General features: G+C 34.3%; 3 protein-coding genes and 1 non-coding gene across 6 annotated transcripts; 2 read left to right on the forward strand and 2 right to left on the reverse strand.

Annotated features, from left to right (window-relative positions):
• The first annotated feature begins 3,092 nt into the window (after nt 1–3,092).
• LOC111017104 (ras-related protein Rab11C) lies at nt 3,093–5,586 on the forward strand. 2 transcript variants are annotated; one of them, XM_088120726.1, is made up of 3 exons: nt 3,093–3,311; nt 3,439–3,635; nt 4,808–5,586. In XM_088120726.1, the coding sequence occupies exons 2-3, from the start codon at nt 3,471–3,473 to the stop codon at nt 5,294–5,296; spliced, it is 654 nt and encodes a 217-aa protein (XP_087976852.1). In that variant the 5' UTR covers nt 3,093–3,311; nt 3,439–3,470; the 3' UTR covers nt 5,297–5,586. The 2 variants fall into 2 exon arrangements, with proteins under 2 accessions (XP_087976852.1, XP_087976851.1); XM_088120725.1 differs by having other exon boundaries at nt 3,094–3,311; nt 3,434–3,635.
• A 1,447-nt stretch (nt 5,587–7,033) lies between these two features.
• On the reverse strand, nt 7,034–7,107 carry TRNAV-CAC (transfer RNA valine (anticodon CAC)). Its single transcript has one exon. It is a non-coding gene; the product is annotated as a tRNA-Val (tRNA).
• A 104-nt stretch (nt 7,108–7,211) lies between these two features.
• LOC111017021 (myosin heavy chain-like protein) lies at nt 7,212–12,531 on the forward strand. 2 transcript variants are annotated; one of them, XM_022292649.2, is made up of 16 exons: nt 7,212–7,307; nt 7,409–7,496; nt 7,573–7,619; nt 7,963–8,052; nt 8,156–8,209; nt 8,742–8,819; nt 8,911–8,979; nt 9,048–9,203; nt 9,284–9,410; nt 9,542–9,579; nt 9,778–9,867; nt 9,966–10,070; nt 10,456–10,605; nt 10,756–10,865; nt 10,961–11,043; nt 11,904–12,531. In XM_022292649.2, the coding sequence occupies exons 1-15, from the start codon at nt 7,272–7,274 to the stop codon at nt 11,034–11,036; spliced, it is 1,314 nt and encodes a 437-aa protein (XP_022148341.1). In that variant the 5' UTR covers nt 7,212–7,271; the 3' UTR covers nt 11,037–11,043; nt 11,904–12,531. The 2 variants fall into 2 exon arrangements, with proteins under 2 accessions (XP_022148341.1, XP_022148340.1); XM_022292648.2 differs by having other exon boundaries at nt 10,961–12,531.
• A 564-nt stretch (nt 12,532–13,095) lies between these two features.
• PTAC16 (plastid transcriptionally active 16) lies at nt 13,096–16,437 on the reverse strand. Its single transcript, XM_022292647.2, has 5 exons — nt 15,853–16,437; nt 15,146–15,598; nt 14,961–15,029; nt 14,788–14,846; nt 13,096–14,054 (listed from the first exon to the last, which is right to left on the reverse strand). Exons 1-5 carry the CDS (start codon nt 16,303–16,305, stop codon nt 13,376–13,378), a joined length of 1,713 nt encoding a protein of 570 aa, XP_022148339.1. The 5' UTR covers nt 16,306–16,437; the 3' UTR covers nt 13,096–13,375.
• Nucleotides 16,438–21,047: the final 4,610 nt, after the last annotated feature.

The raw sequence follows: 21,047 nt of genomic DNA on the forward strand, positions 1-21,047 counted from the left end.
TCGAGAATACAATAACCAAAATAATATTTAAGCCTATATTGCTCTGATGGTACTTAAAACTAATTTTGAATTGAAAAAAAATTGTGGGCTTTGCTATGCTGTTTTAATGGAAGCTAAAAGTGAGTTTTTGGGCCATGCAACGTTGAGGATCCATTGTCTAAATGGGCCGGCCCATTGGGTTGCAAAATATCGAAACATACCTAAAAGAATCATAGGACACTTTTTTTTTAAGTACGAACTTCCGACCTACAGGGTGCCTTAACTATCAGCTAATCTCATATTGACAATCATACTTCACTTTGTTTTTTAGTACATATAGGGGGATGAATAATCGAATTCACAATCTCTTTGTTGAAGATATATGATAATTACTGCTCGTTTTGACCAATCATACATCACTTTTTTTTTTTTGACTTCAATCATACATCACTCTTGACTCCATCAAAATCAATCCAGTTACCTTATTCTAAAGTTTTAATTAGCCCAGTAACTATATTAAAAATAATCTAATTTTTAAATTTTAATGAACCTTAAATGTTCGACCTCAAATCTTCTTTTATTGTTTGAAGATATTGATATTTTAAGTTGGATACAGATGTCTTAGCCAGTTCAATAAATAAATACATTATTTTATGTTACAAACTCATTTCATTTTCGTTAAAATTAAAACTTGTAAAATATAATACATTATAAATTATACAACATTGTAAAATAATTATTATACAATATTTATAATAAAAATATTAATAAATAAACTAATATTATTTTAAATTGAATTAAATATTTTGTTAGCAACTACTACTAGTTTACAAATATATATACATGCTGCCATGTACCTGACAACACTAAATATAAAATAGCTTTAATTTTCATTGAATATCTCAAATTTATATTTTCTGATCACCAATCAAACGTATCCTAAATTATTTTAAACTCATGATCCATATTTTTCTTACATGAAGTAATCGGTTAATGATTTTAAAATTTAGAGACCAAATAGAATTCTATCTTTAAATTTAGAGTTCAAAAGTGTATTTTACATTTTAATTTTATAATTTTCTCTTTTTTTACCTTTTTTGTTTTGTTGTTTTGCACTCAAAATTGACACGATCGATCTAATCATTAACAACAATTTAACTAACATTCTTCCAAACAAAACAAAAAACAATTTAACTAACGAAATTTAATTAAATTAGCATTTTAAAATATTTATACCGTTATAGAAAAAAATAAATAATTGACATGGTGGTTCTTAGGCCCTTAGCCACTAGCCAGTAGCTATGGTCACAGTCGCTATAATTGCTTATTTTAAATAACAAATAATAATAAAAATCCACGTCGCTATAATTCGTCTGTCGTCAAAGGCTGGCATGCCAAAGAAGCAGTATTTTGTTGAAAAGGTCTCCGAACGACCTGTCGTTTTATCCCCTCCAGCCCAGATTCACTCCCTCGCGAACGAAATGTGAATTACTTATATTAAAAAAAAAAATTAATGGGGAAACAACTATTTTTTGGCTGCTTAAAAAAAAAAAGGCCTAGTGTTTGGCGACACGGACATAGGTCGGCCGTCAATCATTTTATTGTAATCCATATGTGTTGTATTAAAAAATTTTATTTAATTAGATTTTCTCTTACTTTGCAAAGTAGAAAATATATGAAAGAAAATAGCGGCATACACCTTCTTTTTACCGCTGCAAAAATTTTCTACATTTCTTAGAAAGAAAAAAAGCACAAAACCTATGTTAAATTTGATTAGTATTTTATAATTATGATTTGAATCGATTTATATTTGACTAGGCAGTTATATTCAACAAGTGAAATCAATTTCCTTACTTCATTAATTTAAGTTTTTTTGATTTATTGGTAGTTTGTCCATGTTTAATATAAATACCTCTAATTTTAATTATAATAAAAATGCAATATGATAATTATCCATTCATAGTTTGGTTGAAAAATAAGAAGAAATTCATAACTAATTTAGTATGATTCACTATTTTCATTAGGTTTCTGTTATTTATTTATATTTACAAATAACTAGTTACGTTTGTCCAATTAAACAAATATTTAGTAAACTTGTGTCAAATGATGAGAGCAACAAAACTTTTCAAAAAACATATGGATGAAATTAAAATGTCAAAATATAAGGATTTAAAATGATTTTTTATTTTTATTTATTAGGAAAGGGTTCAAAATGTAATTTAACCTTAAATTTACACTAATACAATTTAATTATGATGTCTTATCTATGGATGTTTGGGGGCGGCCTTCCCCATCCTCATCCCCGCCCTCCATTTAATTCCCCACAAAATTTTACAGGGATCAGGGTGGGGATTCCCGCAGGAAATTCACGAGGATCAGATTTTCCGTGTGGACCTTTTCCTCATTTATTCTTGTACTTTTAAAATTGTTTATCAATTAAATATTTCCCTATAGAAATTTCTAATTAATTAATTAAATTTCAATGATAAAAACTTTATTTACATGGTGTGCTCCTCCTCTATATATTTTGGTCGGTATAAAAGAATATGATTTTATTAGTATATATAAATACAGAAAGAATAATAAATTTCTTTTATTATATATATATATATATATATATATATATATATATATATATGCGAGGCGGAGCGGAGAACAGGGAACGGAGACAAGAAATGCATTCTCCGTCCTTGTCTCACGAGAAAAAAACTTTTTCCATCCCCACCCCGTTGAGAATTTAAACCGAGGTACCTCATTTAAGCAGGTCCATAGGGAAAAATATCCTCCGTACTTGTATCTCAAATTAAATGGAATAGTTCCCCACCGAACGAAAAAAAATGGCTAGCGAAGAGGTCACGAATTTGAACAAAATAAAACGACGTCGTTTCATTGTCGACGCCCACGGCCCACGGAACCACTGCCAGCCCAGCCATAGCCAGCCCAAATTCGCTGGCTGCCCCAATCGCGAAATCTCAACTCCCTTTTCCGCACGACAAACAAAGATTCCTCCAGCCACGCAGCACGTCGTCGTTTCCAAACAATTATTTAATTTAAAAAAAAAAATAAGCGCAAAAAAAAAAAAAACGAATCTCCGTATTTATTTAATTTCCATTTTTTTCCACCACCTTTTTCGCTCGCATTTTCCATTCAGACAAATCCCATCAATTTCTTCTCCTTCTGCTCTCTGTTCTGTCTGTGTAACTTCCCCCATTAATTCCTCTTCATTCCTCCGATTCTTCCGCCTTCTTCGTCTCCACAGTCAAATTTCTTCCGCAGCCTCACTCGGACGACTCCAGTCTCCTCAATTTCTCCGCCGTTTCTTCGCCAAAAAGGTCAGAATTCTTCGTTTTCATTTTGGGGCTTCTCTTGCTCCCTCGCGTTTTCGATTCAGCTACTTTGGATGATTGTGGTTTCGTCGGTTTTAGTTTTTGAGTTGCGGAATTTTGGCCTTTAGATCAGGTTTGCTCGAGAAATCTGGGGCGGAGACGGCCATGGCTCACAAGGTGGACCACGAGTACGACTATTTGTTCAAGATTGTCCTGATCGGGGATTCCGGCGTCGGCAAGTCCAACATTCTTTCTAGATTTACCAGAAATGAGTTCTGCTTGGAGTCCAAATCCACCATTGGCGTTGAGTTCTCTACCAGGACTCTCGAGGTAGAAGTTTAATCGTCTGAGCTCTTTGCGTTTATCATCGCTCGACGCTCACTATTTTTTTTTCCATTCATTTTGTGCATTTTTGTACCTATCATTTTCTAGATTTATCGTGTGAGTTGCTTTTTGTGATTGACGAACTTCAGAAGTCTAGGTTCTGATGATTTCTAGACGGAGCCTTACGCGATGGTTTTTTACTTTCAATCGTTAAAGTATAGTGGATTCGTTGCATGTGGAGTTTTGAGTAAAGTTTCGAAGTAGTTACTTTCTTGCTTGAGGCTACAAAAGTTTAGGCTTGGATGAATAGGTGCTGGATTTATTGAATGTAAATAATATGTTGCTCATCTAACAAGCAACCATCTAGGTTCTTAGCCATTTCTATGGAATACTGAGAGATGATGATGCCATGTGTGCTCAATTATTCTAAAAGATGGTTGTGAAAGCAGTTAGAGCAGGAGAGAATTGATAGAATCCTTTTCCCGTATTTCTAGATCACCCTTATTTCTTACCAACTTATAAGCACCCTTTTATATTTGTTGTATTCCACTAATTTTGTAAATGCTCACGCTCTTAAAATTTTGAATGTTCTCCTTAACAAAGAGTAAAAATAACGAAATTGGGACTGTTCTCGTAAACTGTTTTAAATTAAGATGAAACCTAGTGAAATTCAAACCTAGTGAAATTCGGACTGTTCTGTTAAACCGTTTTAAATGTAGATGAAACCACAAGTTTCTTATATAAAAGTTAGGATATGTCCATCCTATTTTGGCCAAACCAATAGCCATTGGCTTAGGGATGACTATTTTTTCTTGTGAAAAGCTATCTAGTGAATGGAGCAAAGATTCAGAATTTTCTGAAGGGAGGTGCTGGGAAGGAAGATTGAGATTTCAAACCAAATTATCGGATATTTCTATGTATGGAATCATATACATTTTGCATCCCTTTCCACTGTTCTTATTTATCCTAAACCCAAAATTCTATTATAACAAATTATACATTCAAGGCCAATTGTTGGCCAATAGAGAAGGAGGTTTGTCCTCAGTTACCAAATCACTATCTTGGGCAATTATCATCTAGTCTGGAACTCTTTTTTCCATTTCAGAGTTCTGTACACACTTGGTGGTTGTACTGTTTGTCATCTGATCTCATTTTGGTCAATATTATTGTCAATACAGGTAGAAGGAAAGACAGTAAAGGCACAGATCTGGGACACAGCAGGTCAGGAGCGATACCGTGCGATTACTAGTGCTTATTATAGGGGAGCTGTTGGTGCTCTTCTTGTTTATGATCTCACGAAGAGACCGACTTTCGACAACGTGCAAAGGTGGCTCCGGGAACTGAGAGATCATGCAGATTCCAACATTGTGATTGTGATGGTTGGAAACAAGTCTGACCTAAATCATCTTAGATCGGTCTCGGAGGATGATGGGCAGGCCATGGCTGAGAAGGAAGGCCTATCATTTATCGAGACGTCAGCCCTGGATGCTACTAATATCGAGAAGGCGTTCCAAACCATCTTGACAGAGATCTACCACATCATCAGCAAAAAGGCATTGGCTGCCCAGGAGGCAGCTGCGAGCGTGGGCCATCCCGGTCAGGGAACCACCATCAACGTTTCGGATGCTTCTGGGGACTCGAACAAAAGAGGTTGCTGTTCTACTTGAGCAGATACAGAAAGATAGAATTGATATAGTTCGCACCAAAGGTTTCTCTTGTGTTCTTCTTCCCTTCTTTATTTATTTTATTTTCCATAATTGATCTGTTGTTTTTGATCTTCCGGATTTGGAGAAACTAGGAAACTGTAGTGTATTCATAGTGGGGCATGTAGAATGAATATCTTATCGCATCAGCAAGTGTTAGTTTATTTCCTGCAACTTCCAATTCCATCCTTAATGTTACCAAATTCCATTCATATAACAATTATTTGGGGAAATTGATTTGTATTTGGTCTCCATTTGCTACTCCTAATCAGAAATTCTTATATTTTTCAGTTAGCAATTAAACAAATATGAGACAGGTGGGATTACTATTTGTGTATGTTTCTCTTATTTTGTACTAAACGGAGTTTTGCCCTCTTTCACTTGGCTCTTTAAGGAAGTGGTGAATGTTGGACGATGAGGATCGGATCCTATAACTTCGGAGGATCCTCAAATCAAAAAAGGAGATGAAACATGCAAACAAAAACATGTATCCAACACAAACTTTAGTTCCCGTAATTTCAAACATTTGTTGTCTTGGTCTCCATACTTTTAAAGGTGGCTGTATTGATTTCTATTTGCAAAATTTTAAAATTAATTATATACCCAACTGAGCTAAAAAATTTAAATTTATTAAATGTAGTATCATTGATTTCTATTTGCAAAATTTTAAAATTAATTATATACCCAACTGAGCTAAAAAATTTAAATTTATTAAATGTAGTATCATGATAATATATTGTGGCCAGTTTTTAAAAGTACTGTTATGAAAGAATATGAATCACACTAAACAAAATTGAAACAAAGTAAACTAATTTTTCTAGTGGAAAATAAAAACGAAAATAAGAATTACTTTTTTTCATTATTATTATTATTTGTTGTAAATTTTTAATATGGAGCTAGCAGTTTAAAATATTTTTGAGGATATAAAAAAGAATGGTTTGAGAATAAACCGTTCTTTCTATAATAAAAATCAAATTTGTTTTAAAGCAGACACATCTAGAATGTGTTTGGAAGTGATTTTGACAAGACGAAATCACTTTTTCTATTATCAAAATTACACCCATTTCCATTAATCAAGTTTGACATAATTTATTTTAGTGTGTTTGGAAGTGATTTTGACGAGACGAAATCACTTTTTCTATTATCAAAATTACACCCATTTCCATTAATCAAGTTTGACATAATTTATTTTAGTGTGTTTGGAAGTGATTTTGACAAGACGAAATCACTTTTTCTATTATCAAAATTACACCCATTTCCATTAATCAAGTTTGACATAATTTATTTTAGTTAAACATAAGATTACTTGAAATTGATTTTTAAGTTATCAAATTTAAGAATATTTTAAATAACAAAACACGAAAAAACAATCATCATATTTTTTCTGTTGGGAAATTTGTATGGGTAACATTTGTTTTTAATATATCTATAGATGTGTTTTTCTAAGAGTCAGGATAAATAATTATTCTAAACTACCAATTGTATTTATAACAATTTAAAAAACCGATAATTCATTAATTAACATAAAATAATAATAATAATTAAAGATATATATTTGGATTTTGCTATATTTGCTATTGGTATACGTATATTATGCTAGAATTGGAAAAAGAAAAAAAAGAGAGAAAGAAATAGCCATAAACATTTAGCAGGCAGAAAATGCGAAAAGTAATATAACAATATTAATAGGAAATAATAATATGTCTGAGCCCGGGTTCGAACCGGGGACCACTAGTGTGTGAGACTAGCGTGATAACCAACTACACCACCCAGACTTTGTTGACAGATGTCTTTAAAGTTATTATAAAATCTTTTTACAGCCTGGTCGTTGCCGGAAAAAAAAAATATATATATTATTATTATTTTGTTTTTTGAGTAATGGAAAAATATACGACCTGAGAACCAAGAGAACGTACCTTGATCATTCTCGCAATTCGCCATGGACGCTCACCACGCATCTCTAGGTCGTCGAACGGTAAGCATTTTGCCTATCTTCGTTTCCCTATCAACATTGCATGTCTTCAGCGTGTTTGTGAATTGACATTCATACGTCGAATTTCTTTATTGTTTCGGCAGCTGGCAGAGATTCGTCAAAAGAGAGCGGCGGAGAGATTGATCAAAGCTTCTTCCGGACCAGATCTGAGCATTGCCGCGAAATCAAATGGTTTGTTATTGTTGATTCATATGGAATTGCTACTGAGATTGTTGGTTGTTCACGTTATTTCTTTCTATTGGAACAGAAACTTCTGGAATTAGGAAATCAGAGAGCGGAAATCGATTCTCAGAGGTAGGTTTTTCTTGTCATTTTTCTGCGCTTGCTTGATGTCTTGGAGTTAGAAACTTCTTTCGTATTCTTAATTTTCTCCGCCATTTTTTTTGAAGTTTGGATATTGATTCTTAGGCTTCGTCTTAAATAGTTTCTTATAATTTTTGGCCGGGGCCTTTGTTTTGTATAAAATTCAAATTTGGCAAGAAAATGCGGTGTGAATGCCGAGGAACTTGTCGGATTAATATCCAATTGTTGCTATTGTAAATGAATTTCATCCAGTAGCGAGTTTATTAAATAGATAGGCCGCTTCCGAATTGTTTTTACTTTTTAACGGATTTCTGAGATCAGTTTCTCTATGTAGGTCGATGTGGCTGGTTTGGTGTCTCAGATACAAGATTTGCAGAAGAAGAATGCAGAATTAGAAGAAGAAAATAACGTCATAAGCTCGAAGGTTTTGTTCTGTTTAAGTTTTTTTTTTCTAATTTTGCAGAATATGCTATAGAAAGCATTATGCACATATTTATTTGAATTTTGTAATTGTTACTTTGTCTCAGCTTCAATCCAAGGAAGTTGAGAATGAGATGCTTCAGAAACGCTTGAATGAACTGGTAATTAATGATCTTCCTGACTGATTTTTCCCTGTTCCTTTGTGTGTCTTATGTTAATCGTTGATTTTCAACATTAAATTTTCGTATTAGACCTATCTCAGCCTTGGGTACTTGAATTTAAGTGATGTATTTGATACAGTTTTTGTAGTGTAAGGCAAGTAGTTAACTCCAATTTCTATCTTGAAATGAACGTTATAATTTTTAAATGCAGAAGGTTTCGCTATTTATTACCTTCAATTAAAACTATTTTTTCCTTTCTGGTTTGATGATAGAATGCTTTTCTTAACCTTATATCTTTTTGATGGAAAACCAAGCTTCTGTTAAGAAAAATGAAATAATACGAAAGAGCATACAAAAAAAAAAAAAAAAAACAGCCCAACTAAAGGAGCCAACCAACTTGCTACACAAACTCTAAACCCTTAACCCCCTACTTCATATTACTGAAATTATTTAACAGGCAATCATTGCATATGTGTTCTGTAAATTTGATTGGATATTTCAACTTGATTACAACCTTACCCAACTATTGTAGGAGACAAACATGGTACCATCTTTAAGGAAATCTCTCAAAGATGTAGCCATGGAGAAAGATGCAGCAGTTGTTGCCCGGGTATATGCAGTCTATATGTTTGGTTCTTTTTCATTTTTCCCTTCATTTTGTTCCTCCTAAGCATTACTGATGGTCTGATGAATTGGTATAGGAGGATCTGTTGGCTCAGCTTCGCACTTTAAGGAAACAATTGAAGGATGCAGAGGAGGAACAATATCAAGTATGTAATTAGTTTCAAACCACTTGTTAAATTAACTTTTTGGTATTAAAATAATTCTTCTGTGCTAGGCGGAGGAAGATGCTGCAGCCTTGAGAGCAGAATTAAATTCAATACAACAACAAGCAATGAGTGGCTCGCTGGCAGGAATCACGCCAACTGCTAATCCACTTGATCAGATGCAAAATTTAGAAAAGGAAATATCTAAGTTAAATTCTGAGTTGCAGGTGTGACTGCTGTGAACAAACTTCTGTCATTTTCTTGTTGGAGTGTTGGTTAGTGCCTTAATGTAGTTCATGATGTACAGAAATTGACAATCTTGAGACAGCAAGATCTACAAAAATTATCAGAGGAGCAAGCCCGTATTTCATACCTCATTTCTGAAAAGCAAGAACTTGAAGAAAAGCTTGCAAGTACGTCTACGAGGACCTCAGGTACTTACCAAGCTAATATTGCTTGAATCCTGATACATTCTTACACAACTTTCAAGAGTTTGTCCCCTTATCATCTAGCAATTGTTTTGGCTCTTTTTGAAGTGCTCTCTTTTTTGTGTGTTTTGCTACAGAAATCTCAGAGAAGGCAGTGGAGAAGACATTTTCATTTGTAAGTAATTTTCATTATTTTATTTTTTATTTTTAAAGAAATTGCAAAGGAATTTATTTTTTGGTTACTGCATTGGTATGTCACTTACAACTTACAAGTATAAATAATTGTTTCTTGCATGGTTCATACTCAAAAGGTTTTAAGTATTAATTATTCATCCTTCTTTCCCTAGATATGATATTACTATGTTATTTTCAGGAAGAGAAGAGCAAGCTTGAGAAGCAGTTACATGACATGGCTGTAGTGATCGAGAGGTTGGAGAATAGCAGACAGAAGCTTCTGATGGAAGTAAAGTCTTTGCCATTTTCTTCTCATTGCATTTCACTAAACATGTTAATTTTATGTATATGCCTCTAAATGAAAGCTTTTTGTCATATCTTTGGCAGATTGATTCGCAGTCTTCAGAAATAGAGAAGCTTTTTGAGGAAAACTCTACTCTATCCAGCTCTTACCATGAGGCTGTGGGCATAGGAATACACTGGGAGAATCAGGTATTTATAGGTCAATGTAAACTTTACAAAATTGTTTGCAGTTTTTATGAAGTCTTCAAGAGCTTAAAAAAGATCCACCTTCCCCTCAACCCCCAATTACTTTTTTCACTGTTATAGAATTGTTTCCACATTGTTTTAAAATGAACACTACCTCCTCATTGGATTTTGGTTATTTACTACTAAGCATGTACATAGGAGAATTAGAACTTTATATGCTGTAGGCATGCAAAGTGGTGCTAACATTTTTACTTCTGGAACACGTCCTATCTGTCGTTCCTGTTGAGTTGCTTATACTCGAGGTGCCGTATGTTTGCTTTAGCGGTCTAATTAAAATGCTGTTCTTTAGATTTAATTTTAAATTGCAGCTGATATAGAGTTTTTTAAGGTGAAAGACTGTCTAAAGCAAAATGAAGTACTTCGCCAAATTATAGACGAGTTGAGAACAGAACAAGCAAAGAGTCTGCCAGTGTCTCATAAAGATGGGGCAACTGCGACCGAGTCTCCTCCATTTACAGCCGAATATCTCTCCCTAAAGGTCAGTCTCTTGCTTAGGATGCATTGATCCCCCTCTGCACATATATGACGTCTCAATGATGTTGGAAGTCATTTCAGGAAGTTGAATACTCAGCCATATGTTAGTTAATTCATTATGTCTGAACTAGTTATTTCTTCTATACGGACTTAGGGCCAACTTGCGAAAGAACAGAGCAGAGCAGAGTCGCTATCATCAGAAGTATTGCAGCTGTCAACACGACTCCAGCAGGCTACACAAGCATATAACGGACTCGCACGCCTGTAAGATCCTCTCTCTCTCACTCAAATAGAGTACAGTTGATCCATTTGCTTTCAGAAACTATATTTTTTCTGAGCTGTCTCTTCTTATATTGTAGCTATAAGCCAGTGCTCCGAAACATCGAAAGCAGTCTAACTAAAATGAAGCAAGACGGCGCCATTGTTGTACGTTGATACGAATGTATGTCCAAAACTCTCTGGTATAAATGGTGTATGAAGTTAAATGTGCGTAGCCTGGAAGAGGAGTGATGGAAGGTTTATCATCTGCAATATAGTTCCATATTGTGAGATACAGATCCTTTTGGTCGAGTGTTCTCTGTAGCTTTTTGCTAGATTCCAAACCAAATCTATAGTACATTTTTTTACAAGACAGCAATAGTACATTCATATCATCTTTCTTTGTTAAATATAATATATCATTCTTTTAACGTTTCACACGTTGTCATATTCCAAGAAATTCGTAGTTTTTAGCTTATTGAATCGTTAAAATCAATTAGATGAACTATTGATATTGATTTGATTGAGACAGAATCAACTTTACTATTTGATCAGCGGCGGACCAAATTATTGCAGAAAATGACAGGTCCAATTGAATGCTCTACATGACATTTTTCATTAGTCTAGTCTTATTATTAGACACAAATTTTACTTTAACATTACTCAATATTCATGACTATTATTTTAAAATATGCTTACTACATCCTTCAAATTTTTGACATGGAATTAGCAACTTTAACCACGGTTGGAACTCATCTTTTTTTTTCTTCCCTCTTTTTTGTTTTGTTTTTTGGAGCAAGGGTTAAACTCATCTCAATTATCCAGATATTAGGACAAATCATTAAAGTTATTCTCAGCTATTATTTTGTCCCTTTAGCTAGCTGGATTGCACCCATTGGAAAACTTTCCCCTACGAACAACTTTAGTGTAAAGAGGGGGAAGAAAGAAGGGGGAGAAGACAGCAACAGAAAAAGTTGACAGTTTGACTCGAAATCTCCCTCTGTTTTGATATTTATTGATACTTGGTAACAAAGATTTCTACAGGTTGGCCAAAGGAACTCTTATAATTAAAGATTCAATGAAGAGGAGGAAGAGATAACCAAACCAGGGAAGCTCAAGCTCAGCTCAGCTCAACTATGGAGTCCACAAAGATCTGTTTCTGTATTCCTCGCCATAAAAATGGCCACAAAGCTAATGGCGGATCAGAGAAATCTTCCAAATCAAAGCCTTCCCGCCGCAAATCTCGTCGAGGTGAAAAAGGAGGTAAGCATTCCTCTAGTAGTGATAGTAGTGGAGATGGCAACACAAACACAGGTGCTGCTGCAGGTGGAGGCAGTGATGCCGCCGTGGCTGCTGTCGTTGTGATGGGTACGACAGCGGCAACCATGGATGCCGTTGAGGATGACGGTGGCAGTGCCCATGGCCACGGCGGTGGTGGTGAGGGAGGTGGCGGAGATTGATGGACTCTGTTTGGGAAATTGGATGATGATCGGAGTGTTTATGGTATTGATCTCTTTTATTCTTGCATCTGTTTTGATGATCCTTGTGCTTCGTCTTTGCTGAATTTTGGTTTGGTTGATGTGTGGGAGTTTTTTTTTATTTTTGTTTAAATTACAGTATATGAGTATCTGCATATTGATTTCCTTTGTTAATATATTTATATAATTATATACTGTGTAGCTTCTTGAAAATGGTGGACTTTTTTCCATCGGTCTCTCTCTGCATCTTAATGAAAATTCTATTTATTTCATTGTTTAGTTTATTGATTCACAAGGAATTCAAGTTCAACTAATACTCATTTTAAGTTTATTTCTGAATATCTCTTCTCAATCGAAGAGATCTGATTTTAGTTTTCTTTCTATTTCTCCACCGGACTGAAAAGCCCGAGTTCTTAACCCATATCGTTGCACGATTTTTGAGTCTTTTTTCAGTTCTTTGCACGATTTTTGAGGTAAATAGAGCAAAGTGTTTATAAATTGAGATAGATTTTGAACTATCTTCTAGCGAAAATTTGAATTCCTAATCCCAATTCATACATGTTCTTAACCCATATCCTTGCACGATATTGAGATAGATTTCGAACTATCTAGAAGGTCGAAAATTTGAATTCCTAATCCCAATTCATACATGTTCTTAACTCATATCCTTGCACGATTTTTGACGCAACTATGAATTTATAAATTGATATTAAAAAAAATGATCTTATTGGATCAAAGGCCGTAAAGCATGAACAATATTAAATTAACTTGAGTAGATCCATTTACAAAGAGCTGGATAATCTCCTCTTCAACTGCAAAAAACAATTGAATGTCTCACAATCACAACAACAAACAAACTCCCATGTTCTTCGCTTAAACTTGTAAAAGTAAAACCAAGAAACCAACCCTCAAACACAGAATACAGATACGTACATAGATTACAATGTAAATACACAAATAAAAATGATCTCTTCAAACTTCAAAGAGTTCTATCAGCCATAAAAGCCAGAAACTGAAACAAATATTAATTCTGTCTTCCTAATCATCATCAACATATAAGGTTTCTTGCGAAAAGAGACCACCAAAAACCTTCCTCACCTCTGCCTTTGATCCCTCCTCTTTGCCTTTCGGCTTTGAGTTTTCTTTCGCCTTCACGGCAAATGGAGGCTTGGAGTTGGAATTGGTCTGTGGTTGCCTCACGGCGGCTTTCTTTGATGGCAGAGCTCGAGCCTTGGCCTGTCCTCTCACTGTGGCTACCTGAACATTTGATTCCTCAGATGGTGGTTTCTGCAGCTGAAAAGCTAGCTTCTCCCATGGCTGCGCTGAGCCCAAGTCCTTGGCTTTGCTGAAAAAGTTGTTGACAAAACTACCTGCACTCTCGGCCTCCTCCTCGGCTTTAGCTTTAGAGGGTGCCTGAGGTTCCTTTTCTGTGAGCTTTTTGAGCTTTTGGGACTGCTCTGAACTGAAATCCTTTGCTTTGTTCAAGAAGGTGTTAAAGAAAGCAATTTGATCGGATTCTTCGGCGGCAGCAGCAGGAGGAGGAGAAGAAGCTTTGGCTGCCTTTTCTGAGAGTCTTTTAGCAACCTGCTCTTCCTTTTTCTTTGCGGCCTCTGCCTCTTGACGGGCTTTCTCGGCAGCTCTTATGGCTTCTTCCTCTGCTTTTGCCTTGGCCTGTGCTTCAGCATAAGCCTCCCTTCTCCCATCCTTAGGAATGGCACTGTTACCAATTTATACCAAAAATCAGTTCATCTTCTAATTGCAATCCTTAATACAAGAACCCTCAGTGCATTATATTATATATTCGGTTTGAAAAAAGGGAGAAATTTGTGTCCGTTTGGTAACGTTTTTGTTTCTTGTTTCTCGTTTTCAATTTTGTAAAAAAATTCTAAACCTTTGACAAATTATTTATGTTTTTTATTATTTTTAGAAACAATCTCAAAATTGTATAAAAATTTGGAAACAACGAAAACAAGTTTGTTCCCATTTCCAATTTGTTCCTACATAAATAAAAATTTTGTTTTATCATTCTTGAATCCATGAGTGTTGAGGTTCATGAATTTCATTTTTCTTTATTAAAATAGAGGAAATAGAAATAAGAAATGAAAACGTTACACTAAACGGACTCTTATTTAGGTCACCTCGAGCCATCGTCCATTTTAAATTGTATTTTGGCTTACAGTCTCTGTATTAGCCATTTAAAATATCCAACTTTTCAACCATATGCTCGGTAGGGTAGTGTTAAAATCAGTCATGTTCAGCTGTTCAGAATTTAAAAGAATACATTAATAAATTTGAGACTCACGAGGAAGGAATTAGAAAATGTCACAGAAATTCCATTCTAACCATCTTGCAGATGAATTTGAATTGTGTGGTATATAAAATAGTTTGAAAGATAAAGAGGTAGTCTAATTAAACAAAAAACAATACAAAAGAGGACAAAAAAAACTTACCTGAAAAGTTGTTCTACTGAACTTGAAGGTGCAGATGGACTAGAATAAACTTCCACAACCTTAGTGATTAGATGAAAAATGCCCAATCAATAATCAAAGCAGTGACAGAAATTGAAAATAGTTAAATTCCTAAGCTTATGGGCGTAATCATCGGTGCAGTGAAATGCAGGTACCTTGTTTTCGGCCACCGCTGTGTTTGAGAAAACGCCGGCGACCAGCGATGCTATCTGTGACTTGGCCACCTGAAAATAATTTTGAAGTCAATTAGACACATCCTCAAAACAAACACGAATTTTCTCAGAAGAAAAAGGAAAAAATTGTCGACATTAATTGATAATTATGGCATACATTACATTACTTTGTAGTCGTTTGAACTAGCGCTTCCTTCAGCTCCGACGACGACGTTGTAGGTCCGTTCAGGCGCAAAGTCTTCGACTAAATTCGTCTTGATGAATGTATAGCCGACATCGGTTTCGACGATTTTCTGCAACAGCTCCGACACGGACAACTGCTGAGATCGGGAGAAAAGATTGTTGAAGAATGACGAAAGGCCGTCGAGTACATTGTAGGTGGAGGAGTTCAATGCGCTGCCGTCGTAGACGATGGCCACGTGGCTTACTCCGGCGAGCTGCGCTGCCTGAATTACTTGCAGAGCGTCCGATGTGGTAACTTCGGAGGTCGGACCGTTTTCTGCCGCGCCAATAGTGACAACAACTTTGCCGGCGTTTCCGATCGCCTTGGCGATCGATTCGGCGTCTTGAAAGGTGGATTCGACGGCGTTGAGCCGCTTTGATTCTTCATTCGATATGACCTAATCCAGTGTTCGACAATTAAAATACAATGTAATCGTCAAAATGAATTACTGAATCAGATGCGAAGGTAGAATTATCAAATTCAGAAAACAATCGAATGCGCGATATGACTTTCGGTGTTCGATAAATGAAATACAATGTTAATGTCAAAATGAATCACTGAACCATATGCGATAGTGGAATTATCAATTCAGAAAACAATGGAATCCTTATAAATCTTCCATTCTCAGATACAGAATTCAATCATACTCACCATATACTTGGCGGCAAGGCGAGCCAATTCTTGCGCAGCGTCAAGCTCCGGCACACCGGCACGGACACTGAAACCTTCACGCAACAGCGTCTGCGCCAATCGAATGCCGGCCTGACCAGTAGCGCCGGCGACGAACACAGTGTTAGGATCCTTCCGCCTCGCGTTCCCAAACGACAGACCAGACGACGAAGGATTGCTAACGACCGGAATAAGAGACTTCATATCCGGCACTTTTCCAAAATTGAAACGGAATGGATTCGAGTTCCCGGATTCTTCCGGCGGAGCATCGTCGGACGACGGCGATCCATTGCTCGATTTCCCCAGGCGAAGCGAACCGAAGGTTCCACTTCTCCTGGCGTAGACCGCGAACTGCCTCCGGTGGCTCTTGAAGCTTCGCCGGGTGTTTGGGGCGGTGGTTAAGATAAACGAGTTGGAGGTTATGATCGCCGCCATCGGGATAAGGAGAACAGAGAGAAGGAACGGTGGTCAGCTTCTGGTCCTCCTTTCCGCTTCAGGTTTCTCTGATATCCATGCCTGGGAATTGGATTTCAGTCGTACACAAACAGTCCCCACGTCCCCCAAAACCAGAACCAATCGCCATCAAATTTCGAGATTATTTGGAATATTATCCAGTGAAATAAAGAAGAAGCAAATAGAAGGATGCCACGTGTACCACTTTATCTACTGAATAAAATTTGAAAATCAGAGGTTGCAGCAAGATTGAATTGACCTTGTTTATATAAAATATCATTTTTGTTTATCCATTTCCATCCACTCCATCCCTCTTCTTACTTATCTCACCAAAATAAATAAATGAATAAAAAATAAAAGCAAAAACTAACAATTTTAACTTTTTTCCCCTTTTTATGTTAATGTTTTTTTTAATAATTTAGTCCTATTGTTTCAAAATTTACAATTAATTTCATCCTTTATGTTTGTTCATGCACTATTTTGGTCAAACAAACATTGCAAGGAAGCTATGAGGTGAGGATCTCTTACACCAGAGTTATTGCAAGTCCAAATTCAACATTGGTGGTGCTCTCTCTAAGACTCTAATGCACTATGAAGTCTAAGTTAGCGTTCAAGTCCGAAGAGCTAGAGATAGGAGAGCAAAGAGTTTTGTGCAAGAATTTGCGTACATTTGAGAAGTGTTTGACTCCTCTATTTATAAGAGAGCGATCTAGGTATTCGTGCTTTAGAATATTCGGTGACAATGATTCTTCATTAACTTTACTCTGGCACGTGGATCATACTCCCACTGAATATCAGCAGATATTAATATGAGAGAATTATGCCAGAGAAAGATGGACAAGCTGATGTACTACCAGTCCATGGGCAAGTAGACTTTCCTCGTTGGCTCATGAGGATCGGAATGGGCCCCAAGTCTTTGTGGTGTCTTGTAAGTGATCCACGTGTCTTTGTCAGATTTTACCGCTAACAAGTTTAACTAGTTTTAAATTATTTTTTGGGTTGGTAAATGTTAAAATCGGGCGATGGTAAGTCTATATGATATGATATTCAAAGATTTGGTAAAAATTTGGAGTATAATTCATATCACTTCAAACTCGTAAAATTTCTAATCTATCTTCAAATTTCTACTGATTTTGTAGAAATTTAAAATTTGCTCTCTTATAGGCTTAAACTTCTAAAGCACTAAAATAATTATCTTCTAAATTTCTCAAGCTCGCCAAGTGACATGTAATATTAGATTATCTTACAAACAAGATGGGATAATTGAAAATTATCAAAACTTTCAATAATACGTATTAAATTAAAAAGAAAATAAAAAATCAAACTGACTAAAACATAGGTTTAGTCTATCATAAATAAAGAGCTGAAGCTTCGGACCCAAGTTAGTAATGGAGAGGTAGAAATGTCTATTAGGATTAATACATTTTATTATTTGAGTTACAATCATTAATTTTAAATATTTTTGATGATTTTCGTGATTATATTGGATTCGATTTTGTTGAGATTGTCATTTCGGTGCTAGGTTTATAATTATTTTTAGCTACTTTGATTATATGTGGGGTTAAAATATTGACTTATAAGCTAGCTTTTAACATTTTTAGCTTGATTTTAATAATTATCTTAATTGTACAACTAATTTAAGTTTAAATTTTAATTTGATGAAGCTAGATTAAAAATTTACATTTTCTTTATTTTTCAAACAAAAGGTGGAAGATGTTTATTTTATTTTTAACATCAGTAGGGGCGGAGATTCGATTCGAATTAACTTTTAGTCGAAATAAGTACCTTTAACTTAAGTTCTATATATAGATTGACTCTAGATTTGTAGCAACAAATTATTAAAAAGAAAAAGAAATTTCACTGCTTACCTATCTAAAAAAATATATTATAACTTTTCATTTTTTCTAATATAATTTAAGTATGACTTTTCTTAATATATTTTATATAGTATTTAAATTTAAATTACGTTATGTTTGTAAAATTTTTAACTTTTAATTATATTTAATAATACATATTCATATTTGATGTTATTACGTGCTAAATTTTTTTCAAAGTACTAATATTTTAAGAATATAACATACAAATATAATTGTGAAATTTTGAAAAATTGACCTATTAGATCTATGCATATTTTAGGCTAATTTATTTTTCTAATGTATATATATATACCTTTGAGAATATACTAGCTCAGTAATAATTGACATATATCTCGAACCACGAGGTTGTGAGTTCGATCTCCATCCTCACATGTTGTATAGAAAAAAAATAGATATAAAGGTGAGAATTTTAATAGTTTAACAATCATGAGTGGAAGATCAAACTTTCAACCGGAAGGAATATAATTGCTACATTATCCTTATTTCAAATGGATACTAATGATTTACACTGTTCAAAATGTCGATGTCGATGAAAATGTCGAGGTCCCGATTTTACGGACATGTTGATGGACATGTCGATATCGATGGATATTTCGGAAAAAATAATGGAAATTGTGGAAATTGATGAAAATTTTTTGAATTAGCAAACAAAACTTGAATTGTAGCTTAATTAGCCTAAAATTGATCCCCTTTAACTATTAAATGTAAGAATGTGACCATTTTACTTATAAAAATGTTGATGTCGATGGAAATATCGAAAAAAGATTTTTTCCTTTAATGAAGATTCATGAAAATTATTTGAATATGTAAAGTAAACTTTAATTGTAAACTTTTGACTACTTCTTTACTATTTTTCATAGTAGGATTCATTTGGAAATGAGATAATTACCGACTTGGTTTCCAAACACATTTCTAAATTCTAATTAACTCGTACCTGTTTAATTTTTACCTACTTCTCTTTTCAAATTTGAATTTACACATTTTTCAAATACATTTTCAAATCAATCATCAATCCAACTTTCCAATCAAATTTACACAATTTTCAAACATCTCAACCTCGTGATTGTGTCATTCATCCAAATTATCTACCAATGGGATCCATATGTGCTTCATATTCTGCTCATTTGAGCAACTACCTTCAAAACTTTCAGTCTAGGATGATCGGGGAGAACTATTGTAATTTATATCAAAGTTATCAAGATAGTGCATTAGATCCTCTAAGATCATCTTTTTGGTATTAATTAAGTTACCTATTCTACTTAATGTTTCACCACTATTTGTATATAATAATAATTTATTTTTTAAAAATTCTAAGATTATTTCAATCTTTATATATGTCAATATTTCATATATATTGTTCAATTGTGTAAGTAAGGACTAGATTGGATTAGAAATTATCAATAAAACAAATTTCAAATCTTATTAGTTATAATTAAAATTCGAATGTTTTATTAAACAGACTAAAATTACAATCATCGAGGTTGTGAAAAAATATAAACTGCAGTGACATAGTAAGAAGAGAATTAAAATAAAATAACCTCAAAGAAGAAGAGGAAAAAAAAAGAGACATGTCGACATTTCGACATGTCGACGACATGGGGGAAAATCGACTTTTCCCCTATGTACGTCGACATGTCGACATGTCTCTCACATTTTGAACCGTGGGCTTAACTAACTTTTTTCTTTATTATTATTATTTTTTATTTGGAAACAATGTTCTAACTGATTAAACTATATTCAAGTTGGTTTCTAACATCATTCTGACTGACTTATATTAACCAAATCGATTATTTTAACCATTAAGATTCCAATTAACGTTCTAGAGATTGATGATTATTCGATCTCCCTCCTTGAAATTTTTAAAAGAAAAATAATAATAAAATCTATATTGAGAACAAAAATTTGGTATTTTCTTGACAAAATATACTTTGTCCGGGGTTTTTCCCGATGGATAAAGCGCATTTTTTTAATATTGTAAGACATTACACCACTCATCTTAATTTATTTATTTGAGTATGTATACATCTCCCAAAAACCTCATATCATTGCTTAAATCAAAATATATTAAAGTCTCATTTAATAATAATTTTAATTATTAGTTATTCTAAAAAAATAGCTATTTATTTTTATAAAGCAAAGTCGTTTTAGTAATATTTTTCTGTCTTGTTTTCAACGTTTAACTTTTCGATGTTACTGATCAATGGGCATAAGGTCTTATTGCTCCCACGTTATTGAGTAAGGTTTATTTGATAGAAACTAACGTGATCCTCTTAGTGATTAGAGTATCTACTTTTATGTTGTAGGTTCATATAGTTAATATAAACATAGTTGATTGGATAAGACAACTATTACCATCTCACTTTGAAAGAATTTAATGTATTAATTAGTTGAATTATATACACTCGAGTCAAGGGTATATGAGATTTGAATCTCACATCCCTTGTTTGGACCAAAACACACACACACAATCTTATTTGTTTATTTGTCCGAATAACCATTTGCAATCCATGGTGATAAACTTTGCCAATGTAACTTAGTTTGCCATTGAAGTTAATTTTATCATTTAAAAGAAAAAGAGTCCCGCTCAAGAGACGACTGATCCCGTTGATCATATAATTGAGAGGGAACGTGTCATATTAGAGGTGAACGATCAAAGATGTCCTCTAATTACCACGATGAGGTTAGTCCCCCCCCTTTTTTTTTAAGTTTAATATGTGGTGGTGAAGATTCGAACTCAAAACTTTTTGGTCGGAGATAAGTGCCTTAACTAGTTAGGCTAGCTCAAATTGACTATTATTTTAAAGTTTAACAGTGGCAGAGGTGGAAGATTGAATCTTAAACCTTAAA

The sequence above is a fragment of the Momordica charantia genome (assembly GCF_013281855.1).
Source record: "Momordica charantia cultivar OHB3-1 chromosome 2 unlocalized genomic scaffold, Mcharantia_2.0 BLBB01000002.1, whole genome shotgun sequence".
Taxonomy (NCBI): Eukaryota; Viridiplantae; Streptophyta; class Magnoliopsida; order Cucurbitales; family Cucurbitaceae; genus Momordica; species Momordica charantia.

What these genes read in the sequence shown, in the direction of transcription:
- LOC111017104 (XM_088120726.1), top strand. Translation starts at nt 3,471, where the DNA reads ATGGCTCACAAGGTGGACCACGAGTACGACTATTTGTTCAAGATTGTC. An exon ending in TCTCTACCAGGACTCTCGAG is followed by an intron (nt 3,636 to 4,807) that starts GTAGAAGTTTAA and finishes TTGTCAATACAG; the next exon opens with GTAGAAGGAAAGACAGTAAA.
- LOC111017021 (XM_022292648.2), top strand. Translation starts at nt 7,272, where the DNA reads ATGGACGCTCACCACGCATCTCTAGGTCGTCGAACG. An exon ending in AGAAACGCTTGAATGAACTG is followed by an intron (nt 8,210 to 8,741) that starts GTAATTAATGAT and finishes CAACTATTGTAG; the next exon opens with GAGACAAACATGGTACCATC. An exon ending in GACAGAAGCTTCTGATGGAA is followed by an intron (nt 9,868 to 9,965) that starts GTAAAGTCTTTG and finishes TATCTTTGGCAG; the next exon opens with ATTGATTCGCAGTCTTCAGA.
- PTAC16 (XM_022292647.2), bottom strand. Translation starts at nt 16,305, where the DNA reads ATGGCGGCGATCATAACCTCCAACTCGTTTATCTTAACCACCGCCCCA. An exon ending in GCCTTGCCGCCAAGTATATG is followed by an intron (nt 15,599 to 15,852) that starts GTGAGTATGATT and finishes ACACTGGATTAG; the next exon opens with GTCATATCGAATGAAGAATC. An exon ending in CAGCGGTGGCCGAAAACAAG is followed by an intron (nt 14,847 to 14,960) that starts GTACCTGCATTT and finishes CTAATCACTAAG; the next exon opens with GTTGTGGAAGTTTATTCTAG.